This window comes from Oncorhynchus gorbuscha, linkage group LG13, assembly GCF_021184085.1.
Source record: "Oncorhynchus gorbuscha isolate QuinsamMale2020 ecotype Even-year linkage group LG13, OgorEven_v1.0, whole genome shotgun sequence".
Taxonomy (NCBI): domain Eukaryota; kingdom Metazoa; phylum Chordata; class Actinopteri; order Salmoniformes; family Salmonidae; genus Oncorhynchus; species Oncorhynchus gorbuscha.
In genome coordinates, this window is record NC_060185.1 from 51,318,253 (window position 1) to 51,343,060 (window position 24,808).

A 24,808-nucleotide genomic window follows, 5' to 3' on the forward strand; every position below is an offset into this window, starting at 1 on the left:
AAGTATTGTTCCAGTGGCAAAAACGGTTCACAAACGGTTCACATCAACAACAAAAAAATACTTTAACTTATTAAATCATTAAACTGTGCGTTTGACAATGGGTCAATGACTTTAACCATCAATCCCAAAATAATTGACACATTAATAAAAAAGTTTATGGTTAAGATTGTGAGATAGTCATTTGTGCTTGTCAAATTGTAAGCCTATTAAGCTTGGTTGAATAATGGTTTCTAAATGCACTTAAAACGGTGAATAGTCAAATTCATTTTTTTATAATGTGACCTTGCAAGGAATAGTTCACTTTCTCTGGTGATAGGAGTAACAACATTAAGTTGTACATAATATAATAATAATAATAATAATAATATATGCCATTTAGCAGACGCTTTTATCCAAAGCGACTTACAGTCATGTGTGCATACATTCTATGTATGGGTGGTCCCGGGGATCAAACCCACTACCCTGGCGTTACAAGCGCCATGCTCTACCAACTGAGCTACAGAACCCACCCGTCTGTACACAAGGCAGAAATAATGCAGTGTGACTCGAGTTTCGAGTTTCGTCACTCGAGACTCGAGTTTCGTCATCAGCTGGAAGACAGTGTCTCGTTTTGGTCAGTGTCAGCAGAGGAAAGGGAGAGCGGAGGGATATAAAAAAATTATTGGGGCTAGGCCCCTTTTTTCTCCATTTCCGCCTTAATGATGTGCCCAAAGTAAAACTGCCTGCTGCTCAGGCCAAGAAGCCAGGATATGCATATAATTGGTACCATTGGAAAGAAAACACTTTGAAGTTTGTAGAATTTTTTGTTTAAATGTAGGAGAATATAACACAATAGATATGGTAGGAGAAAACCAAATAAAAACTTTGACTCGTTGAAACACATTTTAAGGGTAGATTTTTGGATTTCTTTCTCTGCATGTTGAACAAGTGGATTGCTCAAATCGATGGCGCCAACTAAACAGACCTTTTGGGATTCAAAGAAGGATTTTATCTAACAAAACAACACTACATGTTATAGCTGAGAAATCAGAGGAAGATTTTCAAAAAGTAAGTGAATATTTATTGCTATTTGTGAATTTCTGAAACCTGTGCCGGTGGAAAAATATTTTGATGTGGGGCACCGTCCACAAACAATCACATGGCATGTTTTCACTATAATAGCTACTGTAATTAGATTAACAAGAATTTAAGCTTTCAACCACTTATATGGACCTAAATATATATATATATATTTTTTATGGTCTGAGAAGAACAACACTGCATTGGGCAATTAAAGCAAAGCCAATATATGCAGTGATGATGTTTTGGGCCTATAGCATACTGGACAAACCTCATTACCACAGTACTGTTTTTAATAAGTTAATGTTGGATTGGCTTATGTTTTTTAAGGGATGTAAAAAAAAAATTGTCTTAGAAAGTGATCTCTACTCAAAAAAGGTTGTTGACCATTGATCTACAGAATAGACAGCATGAAATCTGGTGAGTTTTTGGGGATTTGCTAGAACACTAGCTAGCAGCTAGTTTTGCAACCTTGACTAGCTAGGGTAGCAGGTAGCCTAGTGGTTAGAGCATTGGGCCAGTAACTGAAAGGTTGCTGGATTGAATCCCTGAACTGACAAGGTAAAAATATGTTGTTCTGCCCCTAAGCAAGGCAGTTAACCCGCCTGCTGAAGACACTGTGGCTCCATCCGATGAGACCCCCGGACAGGGCCAAACAGGAAGGATATAACATTGCCAAACTTTGCCAAAGCTCTACACAATATTGTACTGCTGAGGTATAATAAACAGATATATATATAGAGTACAGGGAACATAAGGTTGAATATATTATTATAGACCTGTCATTGTATCTTGTGTTTTTGTTATATGTTTGGGTAGGCCAGGGTGTGACATGGGTTTATATGTTGTATTTCGTATTGGGGTTTGTATTAATTAGGATTGTGTATTAGTAGGGGTGTGTCTAGTTAGGCTTGGCTGCCTGAGGCGATTCCTAATTGGAGTCAGCTGATTCTCGTTGTCTCGGATTGGGAACCGTATTTAGGCAGCCTGAGTGCGCGTTGTATTTCGTGGGTGATTGTACCTGTCTTTGTGTTAGTCACCAGATAGGCTGTATTAGTTTCATTCATTTGTTGTTTTCTTCTTCCGTTATTTCATGTACCGTATTTTCTTCATTAAAAGTCATGAGTAACCTACACGCTGCATTTCGGTCTGACTTTCTACAAACAACAGAAGAAGATCATTACAGAATCACCCACCACGATTCACAGACCGAGCAGCGTGTGAACTGGCAGGAGCTAAAGGAGGACGATATGGACGGCAGAAGCAGGGATTATAGGACGTGGGAAGAAATCGACAGGTGGGCGTCCGACCCAGAGCGAGTGCAAGAGCCCGCCTGGGATTCCCTACAGCAATGCGAGGAGGGCTATACACGGATGGAATCGAAAAGGAGAGCACGGCTATACAGAGCGAAAACCGTAGGTAACGGGGGAAAGCGCAGAGAGAGAGTGGCAGAGTCAGGAGTCAGACCTGAGCCTACACTCCCTGTTAATTGTGAGGAGCAGCAATATGAGGACTTCTGGTCTTGGGAGATGATATTAGACGGAAAAGGACCCTGGGCGCAGCCGGGAGAATATCGCCGTCCCAAGGAGGAAATAGAAGTAGCTAAAGCGGAGAGGCGTGAGTATGAGGAGGCAGCACTGCGACGAGGTTGGAAACCGGAAAGTCACCCCAAAAAGATTATTGGGGGGGGGTGCTAAAAGGGAGAATAGTTATGCCAGGTAGGAAACCTGTGCATACTCCCTGTGCTCACCGTTGGGCTATAGAGAGACCGGGCAGGCACCGTGTTATGCTATGGAGCGCACGGTGTTTCCAGTGCGGGTGCAGAGCCAGCTGCGACTTATACCAGCCCTTCCTATTGGCCGGGCTAGAGTGGGCATCGAGCCAGGTAAGCTTGGGCAGGCTCGGTGCTCAAGAGCCCCAGTGCGCCTGCACGGTCCGGTCAATCCAGAGCCACCTATACACACCAGTCCTCCGGTAGCAGCTCCCCGCACCAGGCTTCCTGTGCGTGTTCTCGCGCCAGTACCACCAGTTCCAGCACCACGCACCAGGCCTCCAGTGCGCCTCGCCTGTTCAGCACAGCCAGTGCTTTTCTCCCCTCCTGCGCTGCCGGAGTCTCCCGCTTGTTTAGCGCAACCAGAGCTGTTCTCTTCTCCTGCGCTGCCGGAGTCTCCTGTCTGTCCAGCGCCACCAGTGCTCCCAGTCGGCCCAGCGCGTCCAGTGCGCCTCGCCTGTTCAGCGCAGCCAGAGCCTTTCTCCTCTCCTGCGCTGCCGGAGTCTCCTGTCTGCCCAGCGCCGCCAGTCGGCCCAGCGTCACCAGTCTGCCAGGATCCGCCAGAAGTGCCAGTCTGCCAGGATCCGCCAGAAGTGCCAGTCTACCAAGATCTTCTAGATCGGCCAGACAACCTTAATCATCCAGGTCCACCAGCCAGCCAGGATTTACCGGAGCCTACTACCTGCCTGAGCTTCCTCTCAGTACTGAGCTTCCTCTCAGTACTAGGCTCCCTCTCTGTACTGGGCTCCCTCTCAGTACCGAGCTTCCTCTCAGTACTGAGCTTCCTCTCAGTACCGAGCTTCCTCTCCCCGAGCTTCCCCTCAGTAGCTTCCCCTCAGGGCTTCCCCTCAGTACCGGGCTTCCCCTCAGTACCAGGCTTCCCCTCAGTACCGGGCTGCTTCGGTCCCGGGCTGCCCCTCTGTCCCGGGCTGCCCCTCTGTCCCGGGCTGCCCCGCTGTCCTGAGTTGCCCCGCTGTCCTGAGTTGCCCCTCTATCCTGAGTTGCCCCTCTGTCCTGAGTTGCCCCTCTGTCCTGAGTTGCCCCTCTGTCCTGAGTTGCCCCTCTGTCCCGAGCTGCCCCTCTGTCCCGAGCTGCCCCTCTGTCCCGAGCTGCCCCTCTGTCCCGAGCTGCCCCTCAGTTATGTGGGGATCAGGGTGAGGACTATTAGGCCATGGTCGGCGGAGAAGGTGGATTATCCTAGGATGCGAAGGGGAGGAACTAGGACATTTATGGAGTGGGGTCCACGTCCCGAGCCAGAACCGCCATCATGGACAGACGCCCACCCGGACCCTCCCTATGCTCTTGAGGTGCGTCCCGGAGTCCGCACCTTAGGGGGGGGGGGTTCTGTCACGCCTTGGTCATTGTATCTTGTGTTTTTGTTATATGTTTGGGTAGGCCAGGGTGTGACATGGGTTTATATGTTGTATTTCGTATTGGGGTTTGTATTAATTAGGAGTGTGTATTAGTAGGGGTGTGTCTAGTTAGGCTTGGCTGCCTGAGGCGATTCCTAATTGGAGTCAGCTGATTCTCGTTGTCTCGGATTGGGAACCGTATTTAGGCAGCCTGAGTGCGCGTTGTATTTCGTGGGTGATTGTACCTGTCTTTGTGTTAGTCACCAGATAGGCTGTATTAGTTTCATTCGTTTGTTGTTTTCTTCTTCCGTTATTTCATGTACCGTATTTTCTTCATTAAAAGTCATGAGTAACCTACACGCTGCATTTCGGTCTGACTTTCTACAAACAACAGACGAAGATCATTACAATCTACTGTCTCTTTTATATTATGACATTTCAGCTAGATCTACTGTCTCTATTATATTATGACAGACCAGCTAGATCTACTGTCTTTATTATATTACAACAGACCAGCTGTATCTACTGTCTCCATTTCACTTAGGCCATTGTTGTGGGCCTACCCTCCCCTCAACAGCCTCAAATAGGCTATTTCATGTGGGTTGGGGTGGGCGGCAGACACATTTAATCACTTTTCATTACATTTCATTACATCATTTCATCACATTTCATGACATTACATTTTTATATATTGCTTCTAAAATAAAATAAAAATCACAAAGAATATTTTATATTATTAATTTCAAACAAGGGCATTAGCATGACAAGAACTTACCAGTCGAAAACTGCAACATTTTTCCTCTTCTGCAGGCACTGTTACAGATTATACACAGTGGCTACAACGGAGTCCTCTCCGTTCAAAAAATATTCCTCCACTTGGGAATCGCTAAATGAATTGTCCTACAACAATCTCTGTCTCACTTTTCTGATCAATTTCTTCTAAAATTGTGTGTACATCTGTATAGCTAGACTTAGATTTAGCTTTCCCTGACTTAGTCACCATACTGATTGATATATAAACAGCTGGATCTGCACGTTTACCAAAACAACGCTGTGCGTAAAATACCTAGCTCCTTCCGGAATAAAACTTCAATAGCGAATGACTCTCTTTACGAGTTTACGACATGGGTTGGTCTTCCAACACACAACCATTGCATATTGCCATTTACCTCAGCTCATTGGCTATCTACCCAGCTAGATTTCATTGGGTTAAAATACAGTCAAGACAGACATGTGGTTGCTTACGCAAGCAAAACCCTCAACCCTGCTGAACATAAATACTCAGACTGCGGAAAAGTGCTGCCGTCGACAGTCTGGGCAATCAAGCACTTCACCAGTTACGTTGGCAGACCAAAAGTGATGATAGGAGCATGTCACCAACTGGGGACTTTTCTGATGAGCCAACGACTCCGGGAGGGAGCGGTACACAACAGCAAGACAATGGCTTGGCTAATGACACTGCAGAGCCATGATGTGGTAGTAAACTATGCATGATGTGGTAGTAAACTACGAAAAACCTGCCTTTGTGAGGGGCTTGGCGGTGTGTCAAAGCTGGGGAGATGATGACACCGACTTCAAACCGCCCCCATTTGACGGAAGCTCCGCCGTTGCCTTTGAACCATCACTACTTCGAAGAGCACGTATGTCTTGGTATGCCGATGGCATTCATTGATGGCTGTTCTTACCATCATCTAGACCACTTGCAAGCTGGTGTGGAATTGGTATGGCACAACGACAATCAGTGCAAACCACTTCAATTTCAACTGGGCAGCAAGAACAGCCAGTGTGCAGAATTTGATGGTGTACTTATCACCCTGCCGATAGCATGGCGAAATCTGGTGCACTTCATGGGCCTCCTTGGGTGTTCGATGCTGGGGACACACTGATCACTGGTAACCCCATGGTGTCTGCGGTCACACGTAGCCATGTAGCACCGCGGGAAACATCTTCGCACGAACATAATGTGTTTCTAACTCATTCTTTCCAGAAGGGTGACCTGGTAGCAATGCAACACCAAGATGAGACCATCGCCACTTTGATGGCTTTCTTGTCTGATCCTGTCAATCACCCAGTGACCGAGCTGGTTTTGGCAGGCTCACATGACATCCGTTCGCTGTACGCCACTAAACAGCGCCTCACACTTGTAGATGACCTACTGGTATATGTTTCAGGTACTGACGCCACACAATGGTGGAGAGTTCCCAAAACACAGAGGGGGATAATGATAGCTCATGCAACGAGCCACGTGGAGGCCATAGGGGGGTCAAGGTTATATGCGAAGCATTGCAACAGGTGACCCGCTTGCCTCACATGGAACAAGATGTGGTACAATACGTGAGGGGGTGTCTAGTTTACTGCCAGCAAATAGTGACCCTATGGCGACACCTATTGAGAGTAGCGCCCCAACAAATTGTTTTTCAAGCCTGGGCTCTGCTAGTCTGACTGGGTTACTGTGAACTTTTGGAGTTGGCCAAAATATGGGCAGTGTCCAACTGGGCATGCTTACCTGCCTGTGTGGTCCAGTCAGCCCTGGACCAAGCGTAATCAGTCTAACCACAGTCAAAAGAAACATTAGGGAGATTACAGAAGAGATTACACTTAACCAGCAACAGATGAAATCACAGGCACTCAGGTTGCAGCATTTGGGAAGGTCTCTCCAGGACACTATTCTGGTGGTAAACACGCAAATACTCTCCTGAACAAAACCCTTCTGTCAGTAGGAAAGATATTGGAAAATTGGCAAAAGATTCTGAACCCCCTCACATGATCCATCCACGGCATCCCTAGCATCTTTCCCAGAGTTTGCTAGGTCAGCCCTGTAGTGTCACCAATGTAAGCCTCGTCACTCAGGTTGCCATTTTAGAGACTGTCTTAAGCCACACACCGTCATGTCTAGGGCCGCCCTAGATGTCATGATAGAGTCATTTAACCACAAGCAGGGACGTATAGAGAAAGTTCCAAGTAGATGATTAAGGTGTTATAACTATATCATCAGCTTTCTTTTTTATGTTTCTTTTCTTATAAATGTTTGGGGGACAATAATACCGCCTTAAAACCTCTTTGGGCTAGGGGGCAGTAATGTAATGATGTATTGACATGAGTGTTTTATGAATGTTTCATGAGTGCATTATTAACGTCTGCCTAGATCCACCAGCCCGGACAACCGGATGACGCATCCGGAAAGACAAACCACAACCAGGACATCCCATGGCCATTCTTGTGGTGGTCTGCAGCTTGCAGAAATCCTACCAGGTTAAACCACCAGAGGGGGAATGTCACGACGATCCACAAACAGGACATTCCATGGTCATTCTTGTGGTGGGCTACAACTTGAGGAATCCTTCCAAGATAAAACCCACCAGAGGGGGACTGTCATGAGTGTCCACGAGAAGTAGGTCAGACCAGGTTTCCAATTAATAACTTAAAGCAGACCCCTCTCACCCTAGAGGGGGAAGGACACCAAGGGAGAAGATTCAGGCCTGCGCTCTCAAGATTCACCAAAAATAATGCATTTTGTTTCAACAGACTTTTCCCGCTGAAACTCTAACAAGTTCAAAAGAGCTTATTTGGAAAAATATTTCTAACATAGAACGTGGGGAAAGGTCAAAGGTGGTCTACAGAACACCAATGTCATTTTGTTTGTTATTTTGTGATAAAAAAATGTTATAAAGGAAACACTGTAACTTAGAAAGTATACCCACTACATATATGAAGTTTCCATTCTTTGCGTTGTGAATGTCACATTAAAAAATGATGAAAGTGTTTTTGTTAATAAGAGAGGGATGTGATTTGAGAAGCTATAAGAGATCCTTGTTTTACCTAACTTTGCACAGTGAGTAGTTACCACGGGGAGTGAGATCAGGGAGTGTGCCAGCCTGCCGGGACTGCCCCTTTCCAACAAACTGTATAAGTGACGGGTTAAGAAATAACACATCAGACCAGAAAAACAGGAAACTGCAGCTGCACGTTTAAAGTGGTTTGAACTTTGAGTAGAGATGATGAACTCACCTTCCGGGACAATCATTGATAGGCTGATTAGCTGTCCTAAGTAATGTATCTTCGAAAGCAAATTTAAGTAGGACCATCCTGTTACTCTGCTCAAACCATCGATATGGCTGGCTAGCCTATCTTCAAAGTAGCCTCTTCAAGAGTGAATGGAAGGAAAGTCAACTCTTAGTTCTGTACAGGACTACATGACAAGTCACCGGATAGAGGACAACTACAAAGAAGGACAACAATAGAAGACTTGTTGGAACCATTTTAGACAATCAAATCAAATCAAATCAAATTTCATTTGTCACATACACATGGTTAGCAGATGTTAATGCGAGTGTAGCGAAATGCTTGTGCTTCTAGTTCCGACAATGCAGTGATAACCAACAAGTAATCTAACTAACAATTCCAAAACTACTGTCTTATACACAGTGTAAGGGGATAAAGAATATGTACATAAGGATATATGAATGAGTGATGGTACAGAGCAGCATACAGTAGATGGTATCGAGTACAGTATATACATATGAGATGAGTATGTAGACAAAGTAAACAAAGTGGCATAGTTAAAGTGGCTAGTGATACATGTATTACATAAGGATGCAGTCGGTGATGTAGAGTACAGTATATACGTATGCATATGAGATGAATAATGTAGGGTAAGTAACATTATATAAGGTAGCATTGTTTAAAGTGGCTAGTGATATATTTACATCATTTCCCATCAATTCCCATTATTAAAGTGGCCGGAGTTGGTTCAGTGTCAATGACAGTGTGTTGGCAGCAGCCACTCAATGTTAGTGGTGGCTGTTTAACAGTCTGATGGCCTTGAGATAGAAGCTGTTTTTCAGTCTCTCTGTCCCCGCTTTGATGCACCTGTACTGACCTCGCCTTCTGGATGGTAACAGGGTGAACAGGCAGTGGCTCGGGTGGTTGTTGTCCTTGATGATCTTTGGCCTTCCTGTGACATTGAATGGTGTAGGTGTCCTGGAGGGCAGGTAGTTTGCCCCCGGTGATGCGTTGTGCAGACCTCACTACCCTCTGGAGAGCCTTACGGTTGAGGGCGGAGCAGTTGCCGTACCAGGCGGTGATACAGCCCGCCAGGATGCTCTCGATTGTGCATCTGTAAAAGAGTATTTTTGGTGACAAGCCAAATTTCTTCAGCCTCCTGAGGTTGGAAAGACAAAAGATTTAAGTGCCTTTGAACCGGGTATGTCAGTAGGTGCCAGGCGCACCGGTTTGTGTCAAGAACGGCAATTCTGCTGGATTTTCCACACTCAACAGTTTCCCAAATCAAGAAAGGTCCACAACCCAAAGGACATCCAGCCAACTTGACATAACCGTGGGAAGCATTGGAGTCAACATGGGACAGCATCCCTGTGGAACGCTTTCGACGCCTTTTAGTCCATGCCCCAACGAATTCTGGCTGTTCCTCGGGCAAAAGTGGGTGAAACTCAATATTAGGAAGGTGTTTCTAATGTTTTTTACTCTCATTGTATATCTGATCTGTTTTTAAAAAACTCAACCAAGTTAACGCAGATGGTACGCTTTTTGGGGGGCAAGTGCTAGCAACAACACTGAGTGGAGATTTTGAAGAGTGAGCATTCACAGGTAAGGATATTGGTAACACGCATTTGTTGTTACACCTCTGTAATGACAGACTGCAATTACTACCAGTTACACATTATTTTTTTTTACAATGTCACTATGAGTTATTACAATGAAGTACAATACTAATTACACGTGTAATTGCACTGTAATCAGGAGCCCTTAAAATAAAGTGTTACCAGATTTTTCTATTCCTTTTAGGTTTTCTGGTTGAAATGCACTAGTCCAAACCTTTGCTGCTGCAAACCTCACAACTGTAATGATATTACCTACTGCTGGAAATTAGGTTTACAGTTGACAACTGATTGTTAAAAGCAGCCCAGCAGCCCAGCCTAACTATTTCACATCCTAATTGATTTGCTATTGATTTGTGGAGCCTCTAATCCTCAGCTTCATCTTCTCCATTCCCAAAGCTTCTCCCATTTGCAAGTAAGAATGGAAACACCTTCATATTTGAGTTGGTTACAGACATTTCCATATGACAGTTAACAGAAGTCTAGGATGCATTGCCTCAACTGTAAACATGTCTTTAGTTGTCATGCCATCTTCCCATACAGTACTGTCGTGTGACATCAAAGAGCTCCCAGTTCTAGAGAGTCCAGTGAAATCCACAAGCCTTTCAGATCCAGACTACAAGGCATGTCTGATTGCCATCGTGCAGGGACCCACTCAATGTGTGTGAATTGTGACAGGACTGTGCGCGGAGGATTTGTGGAAAGGTTGTGGATGTGATATTTAAAGGGAATTGGCAGTCCGTGAGGAGAACAATCCCATTCGTCTGCCACCGTGGTGCTGTCTCCGCTGAAGCCTGAAGGACATAGAGGAGAGACAGAGGAAATGAAACAGATACATATCTATGTGTTGTTTGATTCAATCCTTCAGAGAAGACGACAGAGACAGAGACAGAGAAAGGAGTTTCACTTCACCATAGCCTGTGTAACTCACTGTACAACTGTAGAAATACATTGTTGAAATGTCTTTGAGCCTTAAGAGCCAGCCACAATATGTGTGACACACAAAGGTTTGGGGGGTAAATCACGATGCATTCCTATTACAATAACAACAATTTGACGAAACACATCCTTTATGCTCTAAACATGTCATTATAGACCATTGTCTGGATAAAATGTTGACCAATGTCAGTGGGAAGACATAAAGAGTCACGTGTTGCCTTGACTTGCGTGCATCCCTGCGTTACGCCCGTGTGTGTGTGTGCACACGTTACATTTACATGACATTTAAGTCATTTAGCAGACGCTCTTATCCAGAGCGACTTACAAATTGGTGCATTCACCTTATGACATCCAGTGGAACAGCCACTTTACAATAGTGCATCTAAATCTTTTAAGGGGGGGAGGAGGGGTGAGAAGGATTACTTTATCCTATCCTAGGTATTCCTTAAAGAGGTGGGGTTTCAGGTGTCTCCGGAAGGTGGTGATTGACTCCGCTGTCCTGGCGTCGTGAGGGAGTTTGTTCCACCATTGGGGAGCCAGAGCAGCGAACAGTTTTGACTGGGCTGAGCGGGAACTGTACTTCCTCAGTGGTAGGGAGGCGAGCAGGCCAGAGGTGGATGAACGCAGTGCCCTTATTTGGGTGTAGGGCCTGATCAGAGCCTGGAGGTACTGAGGTGCCGTTCCCCTCACAGCTCCGTAGGCAAGCACCATGGTCTTGTAGCGGATGCGAGCTTCAACTGGAAGCCAGTGGAGAGAGCGGAGGAGCGGGGTGACGTGAGAGAACTTGGGAAGGTTGAACACTAGACGGGCTGCGGCGTTCTGGATGAGTTGTAGGGGTTTAATGGCACAGGCAGGGAGCCCAGCCAACAGCGAGTTGCAGTAATCCAGACGGGAGATGACAAGTGCCTGGATTAGGACCTGCGCCGCTTCCTGTGTGAGGCAGGGTCGTACTCTGCGGATGTTGTAGAGCATGAACCTACAGGAACGGGCCACCGCCTTGATGTTAGTTGAGAACGACAGGTTGTTGTCCAGGATCACGCCAAGGTTCTTCACGTGTGTGTACAGTATGTGCATACACATCAAGCATGTGTTTATGTGTTTGTGTGTGCATGAGTGCATGTCTCACTTGTTCCGTTCCCCAATAAGAGACCAAGTGGGTTCTGAAAGGCATCCATGGGGGGGAGGCTACAGAGTGCTGGTCAAGCAACTCCAGTTGAGTCTTAAAATATCTAGTTTTCCAACTGAAGCTCTGGGCCAGCAGTCCTTAAATGTCAGCGGGGCTAGCACAGGTGAAGCACCTTCTGACTAAAGAGGACAACAGGTGCAACACATCCTGGTCAATGAGGAAGAGGCGAAGTGAGAGGGCTAACTGGGCCCAAAATCTGTTTTCTCCAGCAGGTGCTGTTATTTCAGTTTTTTTTTCCTGCTCACCAATCGAGGAGTTTTTGTATAGAGGTCAATTAGAGTGTCAAATTTGGTTAACAATACATCGAATTGATTTTTTTTGCTATGTGTGCCTTATTTGATAGAAGTCTCATGATGATTAAGTTGTAAGAGTGTGCTGATTTCAGTAGGACACGTGACATCCCGGCAACTTTGAGAAAAACCACTAGTTAGCACACCCACAATGTTATAAACCCAGACTATTTCTAAAATGTATCTTCTGAAAATGTGATTTGAAACATAATCCTAACCATAACCACACTTCTAACCCCGGACCTTAAATTAAAACCATGAATTTTTATGATATAGACAACTTGGTAACTAGCGGAAACAGTTGTGACTGTTCACACACACATATCTGACCTCTCATTGGTTGGAATGGTCCGACCCGATCTTGCCTCCTGCCGACTGCCTACCATTTTTGAAGGCATTTATTTGTATTGAGCAATTTATGTGAGGTATTAACGTTTTTTTTTAAAGAAGCTTAATATAGTATGACAAAATAATGTTTGTTTCCCAGTGTTGAAAATTCAACTAGCATAGTTGCTGACTAAAATGCTATTTGATACCTTAAATTCTATGTGAATGTTTGTGGTTGTTGAGCCTATATTGAGAGAGCCAGTGAAAGCAAAATGAATCTTTTATTAAGGTCCGAATTTTCACTTTTGCAGAAAGTTCAGGTAGGGATTCGTCAAAGGGTCCAATTCTGGGGAGCTCTCTCCGTTATCACCCATGAATCTGTCTGATTGTTGCTATTCCACTAATATATTGTATAATGGGAAATGGCCCTCAGTGCATGGTAGCCACTGCAGCTATAGCTCATACTGTACATATGCATGTCTCTCATCGCACACAACAAGCCAACCTACTCAGAAAATGTCAGGAAATAGTAAATATCATGACTTTAGATTGATAAGGGGTATAAATGGATGGGTAAAACCATCACAAAGATATAGACGAGCAAGAGAGAGAGGGGAAGAGAAATAGAGAGAGGGGAAGAGAAAGAGAGAGAAAGTCAGGGGCTGTGCACTTTGTTGAGGAGCTAGCAGTAAACTGAAATATGAATCATCATAAAAGGGGCATGCATGATGACAAGAAGACTAAGGGCAATAATATACTGTATATTGATGAAAACAAGGGCATGGAAAACTAGCTTTGGGTTAATGCAGTTCTGCAGTATATATGCTGCTTATACTTAGACTACTCTGGCTAATTATATCTTTGGCTGAGCAAGTGGATGTCTGGTGAAAGTATTTCAAACTCATCAGCCTATAAAATAGTTGTGACTTTAACCTGTGTCTATACTGACAGGTCTGCTAGAAGAACGACGTAATGATAATTGCCCAAATAGTAACCTTGGGCAGCAAAAGGGATTCAACTCGGGGGGTATTTTTTTAAATACAGGTATACGGAGAGGCCAAGTGGTGGCTAAGATGACAGGGTAAAAATGTTTTCCACATCATCACCCTGGAGACTTGAAAGATCACTCGCCGTCAATTACCTGGGAGAGACCAGAGGTGCCCGGACAGAGGAGACTTTCTTGGGGGGGGTGTTGGGGGGGCTGTTGAGGCGGCACACCTGGGCCAGGAGCTGGTTCAGTGGCTGAATTAGTCATGTTTGTAGTTGCTAAGCACCACAGGCCTCTGTGGATCATTTAACCCCGTGAGAGGCTGTCTCAACTCAAAGATATACCCTCTAGCCTGCTGGGGAATTAAATACACCACCGACCATTGTAATTGTAGTTTGGTGTACTATTGATATCCATAGACTGTGTAAAACATATTGCATTCATTAATAATGCAACATTTTGTCTGAAAGTAGTAAGCCTACAAGGAATGTCCCATGGGAAAAAGGACGACAGCAAGCGTTCCTTCTTCTATCTAAACTCCTGTTGTTAACTAGCATCCCTTGCTGTGATGCAATGCCCTTAACGGCTTGCCCAATCAAAACTGGCATTAGCTGCTGTTGCACGTCGTCTCCTGACCTTCCCCAGAAATTCTGTTAGGGATTTGCAAACTGAATTACAGCCCGATGGAAACCGTCAAATGTAAAAGGTTGTGCCGGAGCCATTGATTCAGACTAACTTTGATTAGACGGTGAGGATGAGTTACATTTTTCAGGAAGTCTGCTGTAAACTATTGTGGATGGGAAATGGCACACAGTCTTTTATGAATGAGGAGGGTTGATCAAATCCTGCTGATCAGTGAGAAATGCACTGGTGTCAGAAAGAGATCATCATATTGCTTGGGGAGAGAGAAATGCTGTCAAACGAGTTATCTTCTCGCTGGGAGGGTGGCAGTGAGAATGATTAGAATGCTTCACATTGATGTTATTCCTCTCTGGTGAGATAGACGTTGTGGGAGGGTTTTCGATTCCTTTGCACACAGGTTTCGGGTCACTTCCACCTGTCAGTGAAGCATTAGGTTATGTAGACACAACAGATCTGATATGGTATGACTCATGGGATATGTTACGGTACGGTCAAGGCTACTATGCTGGAGTATTTTTTTTTTTTATATTTAAAAAATGTTTGGTCACCTGTGCCATGGAAGTGGGAACATAAGTATATGCAAATATATTTCTCAATGCATTATAGTTCTATTCAATATAATGTGTCAACCTGGCAGCTTAGTCTTGCACAAGATATAGTGCTCTTGGTTGGTCACCACAGTGAGTAGAATGAAAAACCTTCACTATTTGCCAGCTAATGAAAAAATGATTTTATAATCCACTCGTGGTCATAATTACATATTTATAGATGTCGACAACAGACAGCAAGGTCATCCTTACAATTTAAATTAACATAACAATGTCATATAATATTGAGCTTTCAGAATAACATTCCTAATTACAGCGTCGATACCGTAGAGTCATAAATCAATAGAGTATCAATACACTTTTCCCAACAGTGATATACTGTACTTCTTAGTCACTAAGCCTGACATCAGTGTTACCCTGTCCAGAGTTATCTTTCAACACGCCTTTCTAGTACCCTTTTTACACTATCTTGCCAACCCGAAACAAGTTGTACTGGTTTCTTCTCACATTACTATTTTTAGCACAATTCCAGCAACAACGGTGGATATGTAACCAGACCAGCTCAGTACAGCTTGGTTTGGTGCGGCTCGGTTCGGTTCGGCACAGTAGTGTGAAAGGCTCACTAACTGTCCTCCAGTAGCTGCACTGCCTCCTCTTTCTGACACTTCCTGGCCAGGGATAGGGCTGTGCAGCCTGTCGAGTCCTTACTACTCCTCTCTGCCCCGTTCATTAGCAGGGCTTTGATAATGGGAACACTGCCGTTCTGGGCAGCCAGATGTAATGGGGTGGTCTGGCTCTTGTTCAGAGCGTTGACGCTGGCCCGATGCGAAATGAGCTGGAGCACACTGGAGAAAAGGCCGCCGTTACACGCCAAGTGGAGCGCAGTCCAGCCGCTATCCTCTGCCATGTCGGGATTGGCCTTGGCCGACAGCAGCTTGGACACCACTTCCTCTTGCCCGTGGTGGCAGGCCAAATGGAGGGGTGTCCAGCCACCCTTTCCTGGCAGGTCCATAGAGCACTGGTGGGCTTCTAGTTCCAGCACGGTGGTCGCGTGGCCCTTCAGCGCCGCCAAGTGCATGGGCGTCCAACCCTGGAGGGTCCTGGGGTCGGGATTTGCCCCGTTGCCCAACAGTAGCCTGCAGATGCCCGTGTGTCCCTTGAGGGCGGCGAAGTGTAATGGGGTGTAGTGCCGGCTGTCTAGGGAGTTGACATCGGCGCCAGCTGTCACCAGCTGCCTGGCTACCCTGTTGTGGCCCTCCTCGGCTGCCAGGTGTAAAGCGGTGGTCAGGGAGTGGTCGATCCCGTTGGGGTCAACTCCCTTACTGAGCAGGAGCTTGGCGATGGCGAGGTGGCCGTACACACTCGCCACGTGGAGCGCCGTCCTCCCGTGGACCTCCTCATGCTCTTCGGCGCTTCCCATCCGCGTCAGGAGGAGACGCACAACGTTCTCGTGGCCGTTCTGAGTGGCCAGGTGAAGCGGCGTCCACCCGGCTTTCTCCTTAACGCTAGGCTGGGCGCCACTGTTCAGTAGCAGACGGACAATTCTGCTGTCGTCGCTTTGAGCGGCAAAGTGCAGAGGAGTCCACTGGTCCCCATCTCCAAGTTTAACATCTGCCTCGTGCTCCGTCAGTAAGGAGCATATCTCGTGGAACTTGTGGAGCACAGCCACAATGAGAGGGGTGTATCCTTTGACGCTCTGTGAGTTTACCTCCGCACCAAGACTCAAGACATGCCTCACACTCTCCGTGTCACCACTAACCACTGTGTAGTGGAGAAGAGTGTTGTTGTCTTTGAAGAGCATAGACACATGCTCCTTCCTAAGGGCCTGTCTGAAGTTTTCAAAGTCTTTCCTTGATAGAATATTGAGAATGTCATCCCTGGTGTTGCTCGTGTCTGTGAATGTCAAAAAGCAACATAAACCAGATAAGACACCGAGGCAGAGGTATTGCCAATGCAAATCAATCTGATACAGTATAACAATATGTCTGCTGCCTCATTTGATTGTGGCAGTAGCCATGGTTCATTGAAGAGTGCATGCATTTGCATACAAGTTGGCTTAGTCTAAAGAGACATGGCTTTCCTCCAATGCATTTTGTTCAGTCAAAGAGCCAGAGCTAAATAAGCATTTTTTTTCACATGGTCCAAAGCTACACCTTCTCCAGTTTTCAATACGTGGAAAACACTTGGTAGAATTGCATTTTAAATGTCAGCCCTAGAAGCACTGAGACAAACGGAACATGAGTTTTCCCCATGCACTCACCTGGAGGGTTGGCGAGTGACCACGTGGATTTCTTAATGGAGATATAATGAAAAAGGGTTAATGGTAGTCATCATAATAGCAGCACATCCACAAGTTAATGTTGTTATTAATGTTGACAGGCAGACAGACAGACAGACAGACAGACAGACAGACAGACAGACAGACAGACAGACAGACAGACAGACAGACAGACAGACAGACAGACAGGCAGGCAGGCAGGCAGGCAGGCAGGCAGGCAGGCAGGCAGGCAGGCAGGCAGGCAGGCAGGCAGGCAGACTTTGTTTGAGAGCTTTGTATCTGTTATCTCAACATTGATGGAGGATGCTGTATCTGTTATCACAACATTGATGGTGGACAGACAGTTATCTCAACATTGATGGTGGACTGATCTGTTATCTCAACATTGATGGAGGACAGACTGTTATCTCAGACATTGATGGTGGATGCTGTATCTGTTATCTCAGACATTGATGGAGGTAGATCTGTTATCTCAGACATTGATGGTGGATGCTGTATCTGTTATCTCAACATTGATGATGAGTGCTGTATCTGTTATCTCAACATTGATGGAGGATGCTGTATCTGTTATCTCAACATTGATGGAGGATGCTGTATCTGTTATCTCAACATTGATGATGGATGCTGTATCTGTTATCTCAACATTGATGGAGGATGCTGTATCTGTTATCTCAACATTGATGATGGATGCTGTATCTGTTATCTCAACATTGATGGAGGATCTGTTATCTCATTGATGGTGGATGCTGTATCTGTTATCTCAACATTGATGATGATGCTGTATCTGTTATCTCAACATTGATGATGGATGCTGTATCTGTTATCTCAACATTGATGGAGGATGCTGTATCTGTTATCTCAACATTGATGGTGGATGCTGTATCTGTTATCTCAACATTGATGGATGATGCTGTATCTGTTATCTCAACATTGATGGTGAGTGCTGTATCTGTTATCTCAACATTAATGGTGGATGCTGTATCTGTTATCTCAACATTGATGGTGGATGCTGTATCTGTTATCTCAACATTGATGGAGGATGCTGTATCTGTTATCTCAACATTGATGGAGGATGCTGTATCTGTTATCTCAACATTGATGGAGGATGCAGCACTGATCACTCACTCTCCTGCAGCTGGACGACAGCATGGTATAATCAGGTTTGTGTGTCTTATCCCCGTTGCTACATCCACCTATTCCCAGGATGTCGCTCAGAGCTTCTGTCTTTCGAACAGTGTCTGGAAATAAACAAACAGACAAAGAGGTTTGGTCATTAAAAACATATTCTCAAATTCAAAGGGATTTGATTGATGCAGTGCATGCATCCGTCATACTCAAAATGTTAACAAGATGTGTAAACGTGTGAATAATGTATGCTATTTTTTTTACAATTCTGTTTGTAAAATCCATGAGGCACTGTAGTTTTATTAAAACTTGTCATATTATACAGTAACTGCTATAGTCAACACAATACTAAAGGGCACTGAAGATGAAGAACAATTACCCTGAAACGATTGCACACTTTTGGTCATACAGATTTACGGTGTCCATTTTATGACATGTGAAGTAGAATGCAGATAACCTATTCTTATGCGTAATAATGCTGTAATATGGAAAATTGCTTAGTAATGTTGCTCATTTCGATGTGGCAGTTTATGCATACACATGGTGTTTATTAGTATTCGTTAACATGGCACTTTAATCCTTTGCCTTAATTGCTTGCCTACAGCTTTTGTAAATGATCCAATCTTATCTGAGTTTATTTTAGAATATTACAATAAGGCATCTCACATCAGTGAGCATTACATTGAACAGAGCATGTGCTCTCCGAGTCTCTCTGAGTCTCCTCAAAGTCTACAATCAGAAAGCTGACAGAGTACAAGCCCTGGACAGGATAATTATGATCTTCATGCAGAAACAGATGCAGTGATGTCTGAGCACTGGGTAAATAAACTACCGGTAATTTACCAAAGTTATCATCATTTTCTGTAATTTTGGTAATTAACAGGACATCTATGGCAATCTATGGTAATTTAAGTGCTCCCGAGTGGAGCATCGGTCTAAGGCACTGGATCTCAATGCTAGAGGCATCATTGCAAAACCTGGTTCAATTCCAAGCTTTATCACAACCGGCTGTGATTGGGAGTCCCAGAGGGCGGTGAACAATTGTCCGTGTTAGGGTTTGGCCGGGGTAGCCGTCAGCGTAAATAAGAACTTGTTCTTAACTGACTTGCCTAGTTAAATAAAAATAAAAAACTTTGTACCTTAATACCTTTTTAAAAAATGCATTCATATAAGTATTCATTTTATTTTTATATCTGTGTCCATTACAGCTTTGTCGCTCCATTTTTTATTTAAAAATCGTCTTATTTTATAATTTTATATATTTTACATGTGAAAACCAAATAGTGAAGGTGCTGGAGGCAAAATACATCAGAGCATAACTCCACAAACAATAGTAGGACAGATAAGTCCCACTATTAAGTTAATTAAAGACCCTTGTGATAATCTAAAGTACCCAAAAAAGGCCACTTGATGTCATGTGATGAAAATTCCATAACATCCTTGAAAGTTACCAACATTCTGGTAGTTTACTGGAAATTGACAAAGTTACCAGTAATATACCCTCCCTTTGCAACCCGTCTGAGGATCTGGCCTCAGCATTGGTGACCCGTCATTCAGGGCAGCTGGGTTAGAGCTCCACATTTTGGGCTTGCCTGTTTTGCATCTTATTTTGGCATTAATATGCATCACATATCAGTTTGCAAACAACGTTAAAAAAATCATTAAGTTAATGAAGCCGCATTCAAATATGGTGTCACGCCTTGGTCATTGTATTTTGTGTTTTCGTTATATATTTGGTCAGGCCAGGGTGTGACATGGGGTTTTGTTGTTGTATTTCGTTTTGGGGTTTGTAGTATTTGGGATCGCGGCTGATTAGGGGTGTTGTATAGGCTTGGCTGCCTGAGGCGATTCTCAATCAGAGTCAGGTGATTCTCGTTGTCTCTGATTGGGAACCGTATTTAGGTAGCCTGAGTTTCAATTTGTATTTTGTGGGTGATTGTTCCTGTCTTTGTGTAGTGTTCACCAGATAGGCTGTAATAGGTTTCTCATTCCGTTTGTTGTTTTTACATTGAGTTATTTCATGTATCATTTCGTTTTCGTTCATTAAAGATCATGAGTAACAAACACGCTGCATTTCGGTCCGACTCTCTTCCTTCAACAGACGAACGCCGTTACATGTGGTCTCTTTTTTGTTAAGCAGCTCCAACATGCAGGTGTTTCAGCCTAGCTCAGTGCTTTCTGTGGTGGTGGGGCATGCCAGCAAAAAATATGGAACGTTGCACCGTGATTGGCTCAGTGTTCTGTCACTCATGGGGATACTACGTTACCGCAAAGTCTAGGGGGAGACCTCGACAATTCTAGCCCTTTGGGTGCTGACATAGAGTTACATTAGAAGTGCCCATCCAAGAAGGCTCAAGGTCATTGGCCACAGATAAAATGACATCAAATCACATTATATATATATACAGTAGCTTTGATTGGACTGATCATGATAACATCATACTTTCAAAATCTTAGCTAGCAGTCTTCATCATGAATCAAGTTAAATATCTACTGGCAAATCCTTTTAAATTCTTGTCAAATAATGAAGAGAAATGATAGATAAAATGCATTGGTGCTCATCGGCCATTTGACACAAACGTTACACAACAAGTTGAAAATTTCAAATTCAACAATGAGTGGTTTGGAAGGAAGTAAGCACAGCACAACAAGTCCAAAATGTATTGTATGCTGCTGCATAAATGATGTAATATGCCAGGGAGATATGTATACTGTAGCTAATAAAGTAATTCCAAGTGTATGTTTTGTAGTAAGCTGTTAGTAGCCCGTGTACCTCACGCTAATAATCTTAATTTTGCCACTGTTCTGACTTGGTGGTGCACGTGCACATGTAGCCTATAGCCTGTTTTAGAGAAACGTAATCATCTAATATTGTAAGAGCTTTCATTGTCTGCATATATGCCCACATTATTTATCCTACAGTTCTGACTTGGTGTACAGGGAGAATTCTGTAAGAACAGATATATCTCTCCATCTTGCACTGCACAATGGCTGACCATGTGCCTCTCAACATGTGGGTGTGTCTGAGGTAGGGAAAAAAGCAGAATACTAATTTTATTTTTAACCAAATGGACAATAACGCATCTATTATACTCTACAGTATTTTACAGCACAAACAGATCTGGAATCAGGTGAAGTATTACCTGAGAAGTCTGGCCTCTCTCTGGGATCCTGATCCCAGCACTGTTGCATTATTGTGACCATCTGCTCACATTCTTGTGGCTTGTCATCAGGGATATTTTCCAAGCCTGGCCTTCTACCCAATGACACCTTCATCAGGACTGTCGTTATACTGCTTCCTGTGACACAGGAAGTTATATGTTTTGTCAGATGAGAGATGATTTTCAAAAATGACCTCTCAATGTGATTATAAGCTTATATAGTTTAACTACTTGAACTTTGTCAAAGACTACTCTGTATGTGATTTGATTTTTTGAAAATCTGATACTTGAATCAGAATGCATTACCACTACTCACGTTTCCCAGCTTGATAAGGTCTCTTCTGGGTCAGAATTTCCCACATCACAATAGAGAAGCTAAATTAAAACAAGGAACACGTAAGACTACACTGACCGGACAGGATAACTTCAATGTGGTTCTTTCTCCGTGTATCTAATAACACTTAAGAAAAATATAAACGCAACATCAACAATTTCAATGATTTTACTGAGTTACAGTTCATAATAAGGAAATCCGACAATTGAAATACATTCATTAGGCCCTAATCTATGGATTTCACATCAATCAAATTTCAATCAAATGTATTGATAAAACCTGTTTTACTTCAACCGATGTCACAAAGTGTTGTACAGAAACCCAGCCTAAAACCCCAAACAGCAAGCAATGCAGATGTAGAAGCACAGTGGCTAAAAAAAACTCCCTATAAAGGCCAGAACCTAGGAAGAAACCTAGAGAAGAACCAGGTTCTGAGGAGTGGCCAGTCCATTCTGGCTGTGCTGGGTGGAGATTATAACAGAACATGGCCAAGATGTTCAAACGTTCATAGATGACCGGCAGGGTCAGATAATAATAATCCCAGTGGTTGTAGAGGGTGCAACAGGTCAGCACCTCAGGAGTAAATGTCAGTTGGCTTTTCATAGCTGAACATGACTGGGAATACAGATATACATCTGTTAGTGACATTTTTTAAAAGATGGGGCGTGGATCAGAAAACCAGTCAGTGTCTGGTGTGACCACCATCATGCAGCACAACACATCTCCTTCGCATATAGTTGATCAGGATGTGGAATGTTGTCCCTCTCCTCTTCAATGGCTGTGCAAAGTTGCTGAATATTGGCAGGAACTGGAACATGCTGTCGTACACGTCAATCCAGAGCATCCCAAACATGCTTAATGTGTGAGATATCTCAGTGCATTCAAATTGCCAACGATAAAATGCAATTTTGTTTGTTGTCCGTAGCTTATGCCTGCCCATACCATGGCCCCACCACCACCATGGGGCACTCTGTTCACAATGTTGACATCAGCACACTGTTTGCCCACACAACACCATACACGCTGTCTGCCATCTGTCCGGTACAGTTGAAACCAGGATTAATCTGTGAAGAGCACACTTCTCCAGCATGGTGAGCATTTGCCCACTGAAGTCAATTACAACGACAAAACTGTACATTTTAGAGTGGCCTTTTACTGTCCCCAGCACAAGGTGCACATGTGTAGTGACCATGCTATTTAATCTGCTTCTTTATGTGCCAGACTTGTCGGGTGGATGGAGTGTCTTGGCAAAAGGGAAATGCTCACTAACAGGGATGTAAACAAATGTGTGAACAACATTTGAGCATATGGAACATTTTTGTGCATATGGGGCTCATTTATTTCTGCTCATGAAACAAAGGACCAACACTGAACCTGTTGCGTTTATATTTTTGTTCAGAGTACATTAAATCTAAATGACATTATCAAAGATTATACCTCATTAGAAACTATATTGAAAAAATCTATGACTTTAGGATCAAATACTGAACAAATGATTGAAATATCTAGTTAGTAAATCATAATGTTTCTATTACAGAGAGAGAGAAAACTAGCCTATTAACACTGTTCTATAGTGGGCCTATGTGTGAGTTTGTAGGAATTTGCCCTTGGCAACTACCTCACCTGTAAACATCGAATTTGGTTCCCGGATGCTCAGGGCACAGGGTGAATGTCTCTGGAGGTATGTAGAAAATGTTTCCTCTCGCAGTCAAGTTTTCAATGAATTCCTTCTTGTTCCCAGCCTCCTCCCACTTAATTAAGCCAAAATCTGAAATCTTTGGAGGGAAATTTTCTTCAGACAGATAATCATTACTGCGTACGTACCACTGAACTCTTATTCAGATATAACCTTACATTTTTTAATGTTTGCATGCCTAATTAACAAAATAGTCAAGATATCAATAAGGACCCTCGTCTCGCTCATTACACTTAAAAAAAAATAGGAATAGCTGCTTAAACGGCATTACCAGTCTCTCTGTGGAGCTATTCTCACCTTGATGTGGAGGTGATCGTCTAGAAGGATGTTTGAAGGCTTCAGGTTCAGGTGGAGAAGTGGAGGGTTCATGCTGTGAAGGAAGTTCATGCCCATGGTGACCTCGTGAATCATCTTGAACTTCTTGGGCCACATCAACACGTGGCTGGTGAGGAGACGATCCAGGGAGCCATTACTCATGTACTCCATCACCATGGAGGGAGGGTCATTACACACCCCGTAGATGGACACAATGTACTTGAATGTCACTTTCTCCATCTTGGATGCTTCCTCTATCATTCTCCTACAAATAAAGAAAAGATAAGTGTAAGGAGGAGTTGACAGGTTTGTTTTACACACCTGAGCAGCCTCAGCCCAAAGATTTTTGTTGTCACATTCAACCGTTCTAATCTAACACACTTATTTTCCCAGTAATTAGACCACTACTGCAAACGGCTAATTATCCAAACTCCCAAATGTGCTCCCTTTTAGTGATTGTTATTCCATTAAAAATGATGTGATTTATTCTGTGAAATGTTTGCTCTGATCTAGAGTATCTCTTCTAGGCCTGTAATAAAGCCACATTAACCATACCTGTAGAGACTGGTGCCAGTAAGGGTGGTATTGGAGCTTTTCAGGGCACACTTTTCCCTCCAAAGCTTGACTTTCACTCTGTAGACCTGGCCAAAGCTGCGTTCTGTCACCTTAATCCAGTCAGCCTCAAAGTCATCCTTCCTGAAGATCCTGAACTTCTCCAGGCCCCCTTCAACACGATCCATGGGGGGGGGGCAGAGCTCCTCCTGTGTGTCACAACACCGTCTCAAATCTCACACAAACTCAGAATAATTTCTCCGCGGGGTCACCCTTGTCCATGAAGTGTGTAGACAACTACTGAGGAGGCGAGGCAGCAAACAAGTGTGTCTAAGACTCGATTGTGGTTTACTATGGGTTGTGGGAGGAGCCATGTTTTCATAGCAATGTAACAAGACCGGTTTCCACTGCGCTATCTGCCAAGAAAATTGCTTAGGTTCCCACCAGAGAGCGGGAAGGAAACCTGATAAAGCAGATAGCTCTGATACCTGGAATGCTGTAGTGTATATACTCACTCAGGTGCTGTGATGAGCATTTGCGCATGAGTGTTTGACAGTGTTTGACAGAGTATCAACCAATCACAATAGAGGAACAAAAGATAGTTCCCTCCCAAAAATCGAATGGAAGTTT

At 44.0% G+C, this 24,808-nt stretch overlaps 1 protein-coding gene across 1 annotated transcript; it reads right to left on the reverse strand.

Moving 5' to 3' along the window:
• Positions 1–14,921: 14,921 nt before the first annotated feature.
• ankk1 (ankyrin repeat and kinase domain containing 1) lies at positions 14,922–24,476 on the reverse strand. The gene is made up of 8 exons (XM_046296485.1): positions 24,182–24,476; positions 23,609–23,891; positions 23,239–23,390; positions 21,598–21,656; positions 21,264–21,419; positions 18,121–18,233; positions 16,978–17,008; positions 14,922–16,610 (listed from the first exon to the last, which is right to left on the reverse strand). The coding sequence occupies exons 1-8, from the start codon at positions 24,364–24,366 to the stop codon at positions 15,340–15,342; spliced, it is 2,250 nt and encodes a 749-aa protein (XP_046152441.1). The 5' UTR covers positions 24,367–24,476; the 3' UTR covers positions 14,922–15,339.
• Positions 24,477–24,808: the final 332 nt, after the last annotated feature.

Excerpts from the sequence above, each read along its gene's own strand:
- ankk1 (XM_046296485.1), bottom strand. The coding sequence starts at position 24,366 with ATGGATCGTGTTGAAGGGGGCCTGGAGAAGTTCAGGATCTTCAGGAAG. Across the intron at positions 23,892-24,181 it reads ACTGGCACCAGTCTCTACAG|GAGAATGATAGAGGAAGCAT; the intron begins GTATGGTTAATG and ends CTTTATTTGTAG. Across the intron at positions 21,420-21,597 it reads ACCTTATCAAGCTGGGAAAC|GAAGCAGTATAACGACAGTC; the intron begins GTGAGTAGTGGT and ends CCTGTGTCACAG.